General features: G+C 39.2%; 1 protein-coding gene across 1 annotated transcript in view; it reads left to right on the top strand.

Annotated features, from left to right (window-relative positions):
- Positions 1–15,939, top strand: part of LOC138777494 (dedicator of cytokinesis protein 4-like) — a gene marked incomplete at its 5' end in the record, with an annotated part of 79,462 nt that overhangs the window by 48,164 nt on the left and 15,359 nt on the right. Inside the window, 7 exons of the mRNA XM_069956299.1 lie at positions 3,218–3,315; positions 3,409–3,492; positions 3,590–3,690; positions 4,617–4,698; positions 5,109–5,279; positions 5,997–6,189; positions 12,019–12,146. Of these exons, the coding sequence (XP_069812400.1) occupies positions 3,218–3,315; positions 3,409–3,492; positions 3,590–3,690; positions 4,617–4,698; positions 5,109–5,279; positions 5,997–6,189; positions 12,019–12,146 (857 nt within the window). The remainder of the gene's footprint in view (positions 1–3,217; positions 3,316–3,408; positions 3,493–3,589; positions 3,691–4,616; positions 4,699–5,108; positions 5,280–5,996; positions 6,190–12,018; positions 12,147–15,939) is intronic.

Here is a 15,939-nt window from a genome sequence, read left to right as displayed (position 1 = left end):
GTGCAGTGTATTAATGCACCATGATGTACACTGTTGTCATGGCGATTTATAGCCACTTGCATCTATAGGATTGACAGGAGGAGGGAGCTACCCCTGTCACCCATTGGGACCTCTGCAATGTGATTGTGGGGTCCTGATGCAGGCCAGGGCAGCCGGAGGCCAACTCATGGCCTCCATATCTGTCAGCTACAGAAGAATACAAAAAAGTAAAACTAGTTTAACAAGCATTGTTAAGGGGGTAGTGCGGCGCTCAGCAATTATTCACAGAATAACACACATTACAAAGTTATACAACTTTGTAATGTATGTAATGTCTGTGAATGGCCCCCTTCCCCGTGTCCCACCACCCCCGCCCATGTACCCGGAAGTGTGGTGCATTATACATACCTGATCTGCGTCGCGCCCGTCCGCCATCTTGTGCCAAGACGTCATCTTCTGGAGGCCGGCCGAACAGCTCCTGCCATCGCTGATGCTGGCCCCCCTCTGCCGCGTCATGACTGTGCATAGCCGCGATTGCCTGAGCACAGTTATGCTCAGCCAATCGCGGCTGAGCATTTGATGACGCTGCAGAGGGCGGCCGGCACTAGGAACAGTCGGAGGTGTTCGCCGCCCGAAGAAGACTTCATTGTCTGAAGATCGGAGACGGGGGTCGACACACGTCAGGTATGTATAATGCACCACACTTCCGGGTAAACGGGCAGGGGTGGTCGGACACGGGAAGGGGGCCATTCACAGACGTAACATACATTACAAAGTTGTATAACTTTGTAATGTGTGTTATTCTGTGAATAATTGCTGAGCGCCGCACTACCCCTTTAAGTCCCCTAAGGGGACAAAAAAAGAACAAAACAAATGTTTTAGAAAAAAAAAGTGTAGAAAAAACTAATCGCCCCTTTGCCAATAAAGCCATATATTAAAAAAACAAAACAAAATTAGTATTACTTAGTGAACACCAGAAGAAAGGAAAAACACTCCTTATCTTAACTCCAAAATAATGTAGAATAAAAATGATTAAAACATCACCTGTGTTGCAAATTTGGTATTAACAAAAAGTACAGCTCATTCTGCAAAAACAAAACAAAAATACAACTCTGTCGAAAGGTGGCAGTGGTGGGGGTATATATAGTATATCTGACAAAGGGCCCCCCCCAAGGTTTTTCCCTAAATTTTCCACAGAATAGATGACAAGTAACTGTTGTGGGTCTGACCACTGAAACCTGGTGGCACTAGAGGGGCGCAACATATGATGCACTGAAATGGCATATTTGGAAAAATTGCAGTTTTTGTTTTACAACATCTGATTTTCCAGAGCATTAAGCTCCGGAAAACACCTGTGGGTTTGGGGTCAAATGCTCACTTTGGGGGACATTTATTAAGACTGGTGTATGAGTATGCCAGTCTTAAAAAAGCCCTGCCCCCATTTCCCAGGCTAAATTAACTAAGAGGCGTTCGGTTAATAACTGCTGTGTTACAAATAGAATAAAATGTAAAAATATTCAAAAAAAAAAGTTGATTTTAAAATTTCACCTTCACTTTGCTTAAATTCATGTGACCCACCTGAAGCATTAATCACCTAAGTTCCTATAAAGTGCTGTGAATTCTTTGAGGGGTGCAATTTTCATAATGGGGTTCCTAACATACAGGCTTCTCAAATCCATTTAAGAAATGAACAGTTTTCTTAGTAAATGGATTTTGGAAATTGTTATATCACTAAATTCCCCACTATAAAGTAAAATTACATGTACCAAATGATGTCTACATGAAGTAGAGATATTGTAACTGGAAATTATTAGCACATGTTTGTGCCATGACTATCTTAAAAAAAAAAAAAAAAAAAAAAAAAAAAAGGCACATTTTTTCACTTATGATCACTAAAGCTGGCGACCGATGTTTATCATTAAAGGAAAAGTCCAGCAATTTTTTTTAATTAAAGTATTGTATTGCCCCCCCTAAAAGTTATACAAATCACCAATATAGACTTACAGGAAATGCTTATAAAGTGCTTTTTTCCCTGCACTTACTACTGCATCAAGGCTTCACTTCCTGGATAAAATGTTGATGTCACGACCCAACTCCTAGAGTTGTGCGGGCTGTTGCTGCTGGAAAGGATGATGGCAGGGGGACACTAAGGGGGGGACACAGGGCACTGGGGGGACACTGAGCATCCCTCTGCCATCATCCTCTCCAGCAGCCACAGCCCGCACAGCTCTGGGAGTCGGGTCGTGACATCACCATGTTATCCAGGAAGTAAAGCCTTGATGCAGTAGTAAGTGCAGGGGAAAAAGCACTTTATAAGCATTTCCCTTAAAAAGTGTATATTGGTGATTTGTATAACTTTTGGGGGGCAATACAATACTTAAATAAAATTTTTCACCGGACTTCTCCTTTAACATAAAGTACAATGTGTTGTGAAAAACAATCTCAGAATCACTTGTTTGAGTTAAAGCATTACAAAGTTATTAGCACATAAAGTAAGACATGTCAGATTTGAAAAATGGCTTGGTCCTTGGTCAGACATAATATTTTGGTCAGTATTTCTAGCTAAAACCAGGAAAAGTATCATTGAAAGATTTGCACCTTTTCTGCGTTTTTTGACTGTCTGAAATACTAACCAAAATGCTATGTGTGAGCATAGTTCAAGGTTCAGTCTTCAGATTAAAGGATACATTAGATGACTTTAAAGTAAACAAAACAATGTACAGTAAATGTGTGGTGCTGGAGATGTTGTTACAAAAAAAAAAAAAAAAAAACTTTACCTACCTACTCTGCTCCTGTTGCAGTTCCTTACAGTTCCTACCCCCACTCATTTTCTCTCTCTGCTTCTGAGACAATGTGATGAAGCAGGACCTGCCTGTTCAGCCTATTACTGGTTGAGGCAAGACATTACTTTGCCAACTCCTCCTCCAGCGCATTTTCTGGGAAGCAAAGAGAAGAGACAAGCAGCAGGTAGGGGGTAGGAGTGACAATGGTTACTGTAGGGGACCAGGGTAGGTTTGTATAACTTTTTGTTTTTAGTTTTTACAACAGCCTTAACAGAATATAGACAACTTTATCTTCCAGGAATACCCTTTTAAGAATCTAAAACATTCCTTACACCCAGGCATCTTTCTAACCACAATTCCAGTGTTTATTTGCACGGAACTTTTTTATGCCTAAATCTGAAAGTTATATATTATTCTAGCACATTATTGTGTATATGTTCATTATTACTTCTTAGGGGACATGCTGGATCTGCTTAAATGGAGAATGCACCCTGATAAGATCCCAGGCTCATTGTCTAAATTAAAGGAAATTGATGGTTCAGAAATTGTAAAGGTAAGCTGCCTAGTGTAGGTAAAGTATAGTATAGTATACCTTACAGTATAGTATACCTTACTAAGCTAAACCAACAATTTTCCCCATTCCCAGTTTCTGCAGGATACACTGGACACATTATTTGGCATTTTAAATGAAAGTTCCCAGAAGTACAGCTCAAAAGTCTTTGATTGTTTGGTAAGTGCCCTAAACAGTATTAGCAAATTTAATCTAAGAAGTATTAAAGCCATTTTAGTACTTTACATTTTTTTCTAATAATGCTTTGTGTTTTCAGGTTCATATAATAAATCTACTACAAGACAGTAAATTCCAGCACTTTAAACCTGTAATGGACACTTACATAGAAGGACATTTTTCAGGTGCCCTTGCTTACAGGTACATTATAAAATAGGAATTTCTTTGTTTCTATAGCATACATGCAGTACACATTTTTTTACAGAAGGAGGATTGTCAGTACCTTTTTGTCTTTCAATGCAACATACCAATTTGAGATAAGAGTTGTAAATTGTTGTATGGATAAAATTAATTTAAATTGTATATAGCCACATAGTCCAGCATTGTTTCAATGCAGTTTTAGAAGTGAAAGCCAAACTGTCATTGGTTACTAAGGACATTTAGATTGTAAGACTAGTGTAGGCTTATAGAGAAAAGTACATATCATGGGTCTGTAATCTAAAGCCCCTATTCCACAGGGCGACTATGAGGAGCAAATGAGCACTGTTAGCGCTTGTTTGCTCCTCGTTCCCCACTCGTGGCCGCCGCTATTAAGCGCGGCAGCAGCAAGCTGGTAAGAGCCGGGGGGGGGGCTGCCTGGGTGATCGCTACATCGTCCAGGCAGCCCATAGCATAAAGCAGAGGTTTGCTGTTGCCGCTCCGGTTCTACGGAACGTCGGCATCAGATCGGTGCTGTATGAGTCGTTTGTCTTTCAACAGTGTTGAAGAATAAACGACTGCAACAATCAGCTGATATTGTTTATGTCGGCTGATCGTTGCCTTCTATTACATGTAACGATTATCGCCTGTAATCGTTCCGTGTAATAGGGCCTTTTAGAGAGAGCAAATCTGTGTCATGTACAAACTATCTCAAGCACTTATAATAATATTGTGTTAGTGTTACTTTAATTGAACACTTAATATACCTGTGTGGCTAAACTTTTTTTGTAGCCATATAGATTAGGTAGAAAAAGAAGTTGTGCCTCTTGGCTATGGCGCTAGTATTTTCTTTCTTCTTTTTAGTATTTACTTTGCTCATGTTTACAATAAAATAACACACATGTATATGTTATCTTCTGACTTTCCAGAGACCTCATAAAAGTGCTGAAATGGTATGTGGACCGGATAATTGAAGCAGAACGGCAGGAGCATATCCAGGAGGTGTTGAAGGTAATGAAACTGAGAATGAGAGTTACTTTTGTTCTCATTTACATACGGGTTCATCTTTTCTTTACTGATTTATGCCGCTTCACTTTGATGTGGTGATAATTGACAATCGGCCTACTTTTGTACTTTCATAACTGCAGGAGCCAGAATCATGAAGAGGCAGGAGCTGGGTCCCAAAAACAGTTCATTATACTATCTCATCACTTTCATGTATTAGGTTACTGCCTGGTGTAGTAGTCAAACAAACCCAATCCTGAATACAAATTATCCTACATAAAATAATTCATGCTATCTGAATGTTGCAACTGTTTGGCACGTGCATGGCACAATCTCCTACTGATCATTTTTACGATTATAAAAAGCATTATTACGGTACATTGATGATGATTTTTTTTGTTCTTTTTGTATTGTAGGCTCAAGAATATATTTTTAAGTATATTGTTCAATCAAGGAAACTTTTTTCATTTGCAACTGGTGGACAAAATGAAGAAGAATTTCGATGTAGTATTCAAGAACTTATGATGTCAATTCGCTTCTTCCTATCCAAAGAAAGCAAAGGAACAAGTGCTTTGTCTCAGTCACAGGTTACTGCTTTTCTTTTATTTCCATAAAAAATAGCACTAATAGCTTATGATCAGTTTATAAATACTGTCAGTATATTCCATCAACTCCTGTATAATGCAGTCACCCAAATTGTATACATATTCAAACATGCCGAAAGCGTAAATGCCCTTGAGTTTAGTAAACACCTAATTAATTTGCAAACACTTTGCACAAATCATGAGAAAACTAAAGATCAGCCCATATGTCTCAGACATGACAGTCCTATATTCAGCAACTGAATCTCAAACTCTACAAAAGTAGTAATAGATCAGGCATTTAAATACACTTTACTGGTAACCTAAGACTACTATTTCAATGGAAACCGTGAACAGCAGTGGAATATTCAGTAGGGCCCACAGTTTAGAAAAATTAAGCTATCAGTATGTTTTGGAGTATGGGAGGAAACTTGAGTACCTGACGAAAACCTACACAAACACTGGGAGAACATACAAACTCCTTGTAGATGTTATCCTTGGGTGGATTTAAACTCAAAACCCCACCTCTGCAAGGCTACAGTGCTAACCACTGTAATTTTTATTTTTTGTATATATTTTATAACTGGAGACGAGCTTTATATACAGAACAGAATAAGATTGTTGCACATTTTCCATAGGTGAAGATTATTACTGTGATAAATCTGAGATTCTAATCATTAGACTGTCCCCTGAGTATATTCTTGTCTTTCCACACTTCTCCAGGCTGTGTTTCTGAATTCTTTCCCAGCTGTATACTCAGAGCTGCTGAAGCTATTTGATGTTCGGGAAGTGGCAAACTTGGTACATGATACACTGGGCAGTCTGCCAACGATCATGCATGCGGATGACTCCCTTCAGGAGACCAAACTTCAATGCATTGCAAAGACAGTGGAGAGCGAGTTGTATAGCAATCCTGGTAAGAGCAGTCATACACATTCTGTATATTTAATGGTATAAAAAGCTACAAAGAGGAGCAGTTTCTTGGAATTATTTTACACTTTTATTTTGGTAAAGCTATGATAACATGTTTAAGTGGATACAAGTTAAACCAATTGTTAACATTGTGGTTGACAATTAATATTATAGTGTCCGTGGACTAATGACAGTTGTGCAATATATTTTCTCGATTCTTCTTGTGTAGCCGAGTATCACCTTTTTTTTATATGCCAGGTTAAATAGGGTGACTGGTTAGCCACCTATTCATATGCCCTGATTATTGTGCATCAACTTTTGGATCGCATTTGTTTAAAGGGAATCCGTCAGCTCCTGGGCACTACCTAAGGTGTTGACAGTGTGCTGTAGCTGGCAGCCCCCAGTAAGCATGGTGCTTTTAGGTAATTTTCTGTGCAGTGGATTATGTACAATCTTACGTCTCCTACTTTCATAGAGCAGTTGTTCATGCCACACTTGTCACGCATCCTCCTCCCTCTTCATGAATAATCAATGCTGCCCGGCCTCCTGCTCGCTCAGTTGTTAGATTGCAGATCAGTCCTCTGCAGGCAGGTTATGTCTTAAAGAATCTCGCCTACCTAGTATGTTGGAGCTGTGGTCTAGGGGTAACTCACCTCTCTAGAGACCTGCCAGCAGTTCACTCTCTGGTTCGAATCCCCTGATGGAAATTAAATAGATGTCTTTTTTTTTTCTCATTATTGTCTAATTTTTAAGGCTATGTTCACACAGTATTTTTGCTCGGTATTTTGGTCAGTATTTTGCAACCAAAACCAGAAGTGGATTGAGAACACAGAAAGGCTATGTTCTCACACTGTTGAAATTGTGCAGATGGCCGTCATTTAATGGCAAATATCGGACGTTGTTTTAAAAAAAAAAGAAAAAAAAAAAAGAAAAATAATTATTTGCCATTAAATGACAGCCATCCACTCAATTTCAACAGTGTGTGAACATAGCCTTTCAGTGTTTTCAATCCCCTTCTGGTTTTGGTTGCAAAATACTGACCAAAATACTTAGCAAAAATACTGTGTGTGTAAACATAGCCTTAAAAATGATAAAATAATGAGGAAAAAAAAACATATTTAATTTCCATCAGGGGATTCAAACCAGAGAATGAACTGCTTGCAGGTCTCTAGACAAGTGAGTTACCCCTAGACCACAGCTCCAACACATTAGGGAGGCGAGATTCTTTAAGACATAACCTGCCTACAGAGGACTGATCTGCAATCTAACAGCTGAGCGAGCAGAAGGCCGGGCAGCATTGGTTATTCATGAAGAGGGAGGAGGATGCGTGACAAGTGTGGAGCGAACAACAGCTCTGTGACAGTAGGAGACATAAGATTGTACATAATCCACTGCACGGAAAATTACCAAAAAGGCACCATGCTTACTGGGGGCTGCCAGCTACAGCACACTGTCAACACCTTAGGTAGTGCCCAGGAGCTGACGGATTCCCTTTAAATATAGAGGAAAAGATAGGATCGTGGTCGCAGTTCATGCCCCTGTTATGAAACACAGCATGGACTTCCACTGTGGCATCACCCTCCTGTTAGACTAAAACCACCACAATACTTGTCTAGCCCACATATAGGACAATAATTGTACATCCCCTAGGACACAGATTTTTACACAATTATCTAGGTGTCTAGGAATCTAGATGATAATTACAAAGCTTTTTCTTTTTTATAAATTTTTAGTTGATGTTGAGGGATGGTGGGAGAATCTATATTTGGATTGTATATTTAGATATTTTTTTTTCTAATGACCCCTAGTGGAATACACTGTACAGAAGTTACAAATTTTTGTCTGCCAATAGGAATGTATCAAACACATATAGGCCTTTTCTTTCTGTTTCTTTGTTTAGTAGTCTACAAAAATAAATGGCTCTGTGCTCCCTGGTCTTAACAACAGCAGATACACCCTGAATCAAGTGTGCTGGGTTTTATGTTTTTAATGATCTTCAGAAAGGAGGCAGACAACATGTCTTCTTGGGGAGACTACTAAGATATCAGTTGCCTTATACGCCGGAAAATACATTAAATATTTAATAATAAAGAAGAAAAACTAGCTTGATAGTAAATTCGACTAAAGATTATTTTCAGATTGAATTTTACATTCATTTGTGGTGTAATTTTTTTATTGTGTTTTTATGTTTTCCTTGCTCTCCAGGAAGAGTTTGGTCTAAAGGCTTTAATGGCTTTGCTTACTCAAACTCAGATTAATGTTGCTTTTCAATTAAATGAAATCATTGATTGCTGAGATACTTTTGTATATGCACTGAGGTGTGTTGCAATCCTTAATTTCAAGAAGAATTAGCTTTAGTTCAGTAATCCTTATGGCAATAGGCACATAGTTACTAAAGTGAAAAGAAATCTTATAATTTCTTAAAGAAAACAATAAATACTAGTGTAATTTACTAACCAACAATATGAAAACAATTCAGCTCTGAGTAAAGACCTGTCCACATCTATGTTTTTAGCATTTGTTTGATGTTTATTTCTGAAAAAGATGCTGATTTGACTGAAGGCTCTGAAGTATCCTACTGTATAGATATACACCCTGCGTGGTATACTTTTACGAGGTGGACAATGCCCTTTTCACAATTTATCAGGTTCCTCGCCCTCATCATTCAATTTAAAGGAGAAGTCTGGCCAGGGGAAAACATTTTCTAACATCAGGGCCAGGGGGAAGATAAAAAAAAAAAAACTACACCAACTCACTTCTCCATGTGCCTCTCTAGCACTTGATCGCTGCTCTGGGATCCCCACCAGGCTCCGGCATCTCTAGCAGAGCCGATGTCACAACCAGGCTGATGGACTGGCCATCCAGCCAGTCAGTGACTGGGGCGGACTCTCCATTAGCTGGGATGGGCATTTTTCCCTTGAAATCATCAAATGTGAAAATGCCTTCCGGCCGAGATCCCGGGCCGATCATGCTGCTCGTCGCAGGAACGGGAGAGGTAAGCAATATTTGCATCTGCAACCTGTCAGATTTTTGATAAGGCCAAACGTCTTCTTAAAAAATTTGTTCAGGCTGTCTTCACGTATATACATGGAAGAGGCTGCACTTCAAAGGGATCATTGTTATGACTTCAGCCAGGAACAGGGCTCTGAGTCTTCAGGATGGTCCCTGGCCTTGATTCATAGATCCCTGCCTGTTTGCATAAAGGAAGATGCACAATACAATACATTTTATTCATCCTGAGGGAAATTTCAATATCACAGCAGCACAGCAAAGACATGAATCATAACAGTAGACAATTGACATTGGAATCACCATACATTAATAATACAGACAAGTCTATACAATACACAATTGGTACAACATCAATAGTATTATGATAATTTGTCATGACATTGGATTATACAGTTGATTTAAAGGTTTAACATTTGTGTAATTGTTGTACACCCCCATAGCTCTTGATACAAGGGATTTCCTATATATTTCCCATTAACAACTTGGTTTTTCAACTGCCTTATGAACAATTTGCATTCTGACTTCTCTACACAGGTGTAAAGGGTAAATTTTGCAGTTTTCATGTAGAGAAGTCATAATGCAAAAAGGCGATGAAAGTGTCACTTAAAGAATTCTTTGCTCTAGTACATTCTCAAAGGTTGCCAAATGGCAAACAACCAGCAAGCATGCCTCCCTGATAAGTTGCTTAGTTTGCAGCAGACACATGCATGCTACATCGCCTAGCATACAATTGCAATACAGATGGCACCCACCACTGTGGACTGATAGAACATAGTTAACATTTTACAGCACACATTAAACCTTAGTTTTGTAAAAACCTCTACATATTGCACCTCCATAGAATTCACAGAAGGGGGTGCACAAATGATATGTAAAACCTAACGTTTATTAAATACGAATAAAATTATACCCCACATAAACAGACCAACACACAACACAAAAACAAATCTGCAATCGCTGTTCTCAATAGTATACACCTAGAGCCATCAGCTGTTGTCTAAGTGTGCTGCTTCAGCTATGGTCATAGGTAATTAATGACACCAGGGTAGAAGGATACACTCGGAGTAGGGACCATATAACCCTATTATGCCCTAACCGAGTGGTATGTGTATACTACCCCTACTCGCACAGGGGGGAGCGGGGCACTCGCCCTAATAAGGGCGACCCCTACCCTGGTCTACCCCTTGGTGAATCAACACCCTGTTATGCCCTAAAAACAGTAACGCTGGTCCCTTACCCTCCGACGCGTTTCCTCCAGATGGCCGGATTTCTCAAGGAGGCAAGGTACAAAGCAGGGAATAGTTATGGCTGGGGCTTAACGGCTGCTGCAGTGGCAAGCAAAAACCGTGATACACTCCGTGCAAGTGTGCACGCTGAGTGTGTGTCTTGGAGCAGTGGCTGCAGAATATTGCACCTCCAGTTTAGTTATTGCTATTAGAGTGGACCCCAAAATTCCATGTACTCTGTGCAACAGAAACATTACTGCATTGTTTACCCCTCTGTTTTGATGATACTGTTTTGATGATCCGAAAACTAAAAGGCGGGGGGGGCAGCAAAAGGCCTTACTCTTGGACTCAAGTAAGCAAACACTCTCTTCCCTAACACTAGTGTGGATGTAGGCTCCCGTTAAACAAGTAATAAGAGGAACCACCTGATGCATTGCGAGACATAAAACGAACTGTCAGCTCAGTGAGGGATCAGGTTACAGACTTCCCATAGAATTCTATTGAGAGGGGACGGACAGTGGCTGAAGACACACACAGACAATCCAGCAGCTTGAAGTGGGTGCCATATTGCACCCCACTGCTTAATTCACAGAACGTAGGTAAACAGGAGAAGTGGTGGATTCCGGCACTCTAGACGTGAGGCTAAAACTTAACTTTTAATAAATATGCATTAAAATCAGAAGTCGCTAAGCAGACCAACGCGTTTCACGCGACTGCGCTTAATCATGGTCTAACTGCTTGTGAGCAAAAGGTTGGTTAAAAACATAGAGCATACAATTGTGCGGAAGCCACGTCATAATACAAGGGGGTGGATCTTCTGATTTTAATGCATATTTATTAAAAGTTAAGTTTTAGCTTCATGTCTAGAGTGCCGGAATCCACCACTTCTCCTGTTTACCTACGTTCAGTAATCAGTGCCTGGCCAGCACCGGACATCCGTGCACCCTCCACCCTTTGTGATTGCTGCAAGGAAGATTACATCTAGGTGAGCTGAATCCCCACTTACTCTTTTTGTATGCTTAATTCACAGCTTACATTGCTCTCTACAACCCTACTGCTACTTCTGAGGGTATGCTATAGAGCAGGGGTAGGGAACCTTGGCTCTCCAGCGATTGCTAAACTAAAATTCCCACCATGCCTTGACAGCCAAAGCTTTAACTTTGGCTGTCCAGGCATGATGGCACTTCTAGTTTTGCCAAAGCTGGAGAGACAAGGTTCCCTACTCCTGAGATATAGTCTAGGAGGATCTCCTGTTCTGTATGTGTCCAGTGTATGAAATACATTATTACAGCTAGTATTGACTTGATGCTTTAAGAACAAAAGAAAACTACAGATGGTGAGTACAGATAGAAAACAAGCAAAAATACTATGTACAAGTTATATTATGCCTAGAAATAATGCTACATTACTTCTGTATACATAAAGAACAGTTTGACAAGTTTACTGTTAGTGACCATTTAAAAAAAGTTTTTTTTAAAAAGGCCAAAAGATTTAGAAAAAAAACATATTATAGTCTATGCTTAGTTTGGGTAGGCTCTGCTTCCAGAATGATTGAGCTGACCTGTGTAATAATATGAAATGTATTCTTATTTTAGAGTCCCGGTTTATTCTCCTCCCTGTCGTCCTTCACCACCTCCACATGCATCTACAGGAGCAGAGAGATCTTGTAATGTGCGCACGTATCCTTAGCAACATGTTTTGTCTAAGCAAGAAAAACAGCTCTGTAAGTAATTGCAAGATGCTTATTATATACATTAACATACAGCATGCTCAATAGTAATCCAGAACACCCTGTAAACCATTTTCACAGTAATCTATATATAGGTGAAGTGCACTGCAGGTGCTGAGCGTACAGCTGTAAGGCTATCATTTGTGGCCACCTCAGTTTTAATAAACAGCATGCTTTATTGTTTGTCTTCATCTCTAGTAATTACTTATCACAAATACACTTACATAATTTGGAGAGTTTTTGCTTACACACTGGGCCTTATGTGTTTCCTGTGACATAAGCAGTGTCACCCACCAGGGCTTTATAAACTACTATCCAGTTGGGAAGGTATATATATATATATATATATATATATATATATATATATATATATATATAATATATACAGTTAACCTCACAGGTAAGTTTCTTGCTTATATAGTGCAGCAATAATTATTTAAAAAAAATAATGTGGATATTCTTATGTATGCCTTGTGTATACAAATGTTGTTGTGTCATAAATGAACTATCTGCCATCTAGGCTACTTCTTTCCTTCTGACGTGTAGCTAATATTTTCCTATTAAAAAGAACTTTTAAACTTGAAGCCCTGTGTCAAATTGGCGTGGTCTAGAGTGTCTGTGCCCTAGGCCTGTGACTCCCCTGTGTCTCTCCTCCCCATCATTAAAAATGCCTCAGGCAGGATTTGTCATAATCATCACTTGTCTGAACACTGCACATGTGCCTTGACGATCCAGCACTTAGTGTTTAGAGTGATGAGTAGGATAAATTAGGGGGGGGGGGGCGATTGTGGGTACAGAGTCATTTTAAACAAGAATAAAATGAAAGCACACAACTTTTGATGTGTCATCAGACATATTAAAAGTTATTGATCACAACTGGGATAGCTGCATGGACTGTAATGAAGTGAAAAAGTCAAGTTTGATCGACAACTGGGTAGAGATGCATGCTTTTGCTCTGTCGGGCTATAAAACAGCCAGAGCCACTGTTCTGGTGTTGTTTTAAAGCCAAAATCTACAGCCTGGCATATGGCAGCTGATAAATACTAGAAGGCTTGAGGGTTTTTTTTTTTTTTTTAAATAATTTACAAGACGTGAGGTACAAATTTGTCTCTTTGGCACAAGTTGATTTATAAACATTTTTGTCCTCCACTTTTAAGATTTTTTTTTTCTCCCTCTAATTTTCTATTTTACTATATTTACTGTACAATCTTGAAAATGTGCTGTTTTTACTGTAGTCACTTACCCTAATTAGGCGGCTGACCTCTGCACAGGTCACATAGGTCATTTATGCAAATGTGTCCCATAAAAGTATAAAGAAGTGGTCAGCACAATTCAGTTCTCTAGCCTGACTGCCTATTGAATTCTGTGCCGCTCATGGTACCTGAAAAACCTATATACAATCCTGGGAAACCTCTCCCAAGACTGTATCCAGCTTTTTCAGGCCCTTGGAGTGATGCAGAGTTCAAAAGCAATCAGCTGACAAGCAGACAGCCAAGTTTAACAAAGCGCTTTTATAACTTTCTTTACATTTTGTGGGTTTTTTTCTTTTTTAGATTGGTTTGCTTTTAACTTTTGGCTTATCTGTTTTTTTTTTGTTTGTTTGTTTTTTGTTCCTCTAAACATTAGCATACAAAAAAAAAGCAAATGTGAAAAGAAAATACCATATAATATAGCATTCCTTTAAGGATATTGCTGCACAAGAACAGGTTTTGGTTGCAAATTTGTTTAGGTATGCACTTTTAAAGGGGTATTCTGCTCAAACATAAATTTTGATATGTTTCTGCCCATGGTGAGACTAACAATTGATCCCATACTTGTTATTGTCTATTCAGTCTCCTTCCTCAAGTTCTGACCTGCTGCTTTGTGCTGACAAAAAAAACTGTGTGAGCATTTCTATCAGTCTCTCACTCCTCCCCCTTCCTCCCCCCTCCTTTTTGAGACTGATAATGAAAACAAGTACCTGGCAGGCTGTATCTGCAACTTTGTAGCTTTTTTGTAATGCCGGTAGGGTTAATCTGAGGACAAGTTGCTGATTAACTTACTGTGAATGATACTCTCACCATTACAAAGTTGCTACAAAATTGCTGATAGGGACTTGTTTATATCAGCTGTCTTGGAGGAGAGGGAGAGAGAAAAGCTTACACACAGATTTTTGTGTCTTCAGCAGAAAGCAGCAGCTCAGAGCTAAGGGAAGGAGACTAAATATTTAATAAGAATAGAAGGTATTGGTAGTCTTACCATGGGCAGCAACATATGAAAAGTTATAGTTGAGTGGAATACTCCTTTATTTTTTAATGTTATCTTTGCACACTATAATGTTCTATATCATACTTTTCTTGACAATGCTATTTTAGCAATTTTTTCAACCTACAACTATTTTTGCTTAATCCACCATATAAAGACACACTTTATCAATTGTGCTCAGTTATTTTAAAGGGAAGTGAGGACTAAACTGCTGCCAGATACCTTTCTACAGAGAGATCTTTGAAAAATGTGTTTAGGCATGTTTTTTTTTTTTTTTTTTTTTTTTAAACATTGGCTGAGATTTACTATTAAAAATGTGCCAGAATTCTGCCATGATTTGCTTGAAAAATAAAATCTGACTTGCATGCTGTACGCCACAATTATTTTGTATTTTTGTAAAAGACTTTGGTTAAAGACGCATTGGATTTGGGGGAAGGAGGCATGGCTTAAAAGGCGACACTTTACTCCACAATTGCACCAGAATTCTGGCACATAATAATAATAAATATAGTACTTGGCCCAACAGTCCAAGAATACACAAGATTTATCAAACAATCTAATTCACTGTGAGCAATGTGGAGCATGTTTATTCTGTCAAATTTAAAGGATTTAACTAGGATTACAAAATGTACATTTCCTTTCTTGCAAAAACAGCATAACACCTGTCGCCAGGTTGTGTATGGTAATTCTGATCCATTCAATGGAACTGAGCTGCAAAACCACAACCAAACTGAGGGCAAGAGTAGTGATGTTTCTGAAAGAAACCATGTTTTTCTTAGCTTGGATAACCTCTTTCACTTGAAGAATCCGTCATTTTTAGTAAATCTGGGCTATTGTTAGGTTCTTGTTAGGTGAAGTTGTTGATAAATAGCAGATCTGCATATTATAAGTTGAGCCTAGGTTATCGCAGGTCACAAATCAAGACAGACATTAAGCATTTTTGAATTCAGCCTATGTTTTTTTTTTCCACTAAAATGACACTGGTCAATGCTGTACACACCATTTCCTGGGAATTTATGACAATGAACCAGGAGGGCCAAGGATAAGTCTACAGTATACAATAATATGTGTTCTGCTCTACTTTACTTGCCATTTTCCATTTAGTAACACACTAAAAACAACTTTTAATCTTGCAGCGTTGTGTCTAACGGCAGGGGCTTACATTTGTATATGCATTAGGCTTGCACCACCTCTCTGTCCTTCCTCCCCACCCTCCTCCTCATTAGGAATGATCCAGGAACATTTACTGCTGTTTGAGCTTTGCACAGGTGTATTAACGATCCAGCCCATGTTCATTATGCACACAGGTGGGGAATAGGAAGCAATAATCTGCCTGGAGCATTCCTAATGATGAGGAGGGTGGGAAGGAAGGACAGAGAGGGTGTGCCAGCTTGCATATACAAATGTAAGCCCCGGCCGTTTACATCACAGCGCTGCAGGATTAAAAGTTGTTTTTATGACAATAACTGAATCACCTGCCGAACGGACCCCAGGAGATTATCTTGGATTAAAAGCAGCTATCTGAAGGTACGGAGTCGCTTTA

Source organism: Dendropsophus ebraccatus, unplaced genomic scaffold, assembly GCF_027789765.1.
Source record: "Dendropsophus ebraccatus isolate aDenEbr1 unplaced genomic scaffold, aDenEbr1.pat pat_scaffold_574_ctg1, whole genome shotgun sequence".
In the NCBI taxonomy this organism is placed as follows: Eukaryota; Metazoa; Chordata; class Amphibia; order Anura; family Hylidae; genus Dendropsophus; species Dendropsophus ebraccatus.
The sequence above is the reverse complement of the archived record's forward strand: the minus strand, read 5'-3'. Positions and strand labels throughout refer to the sequence as shown.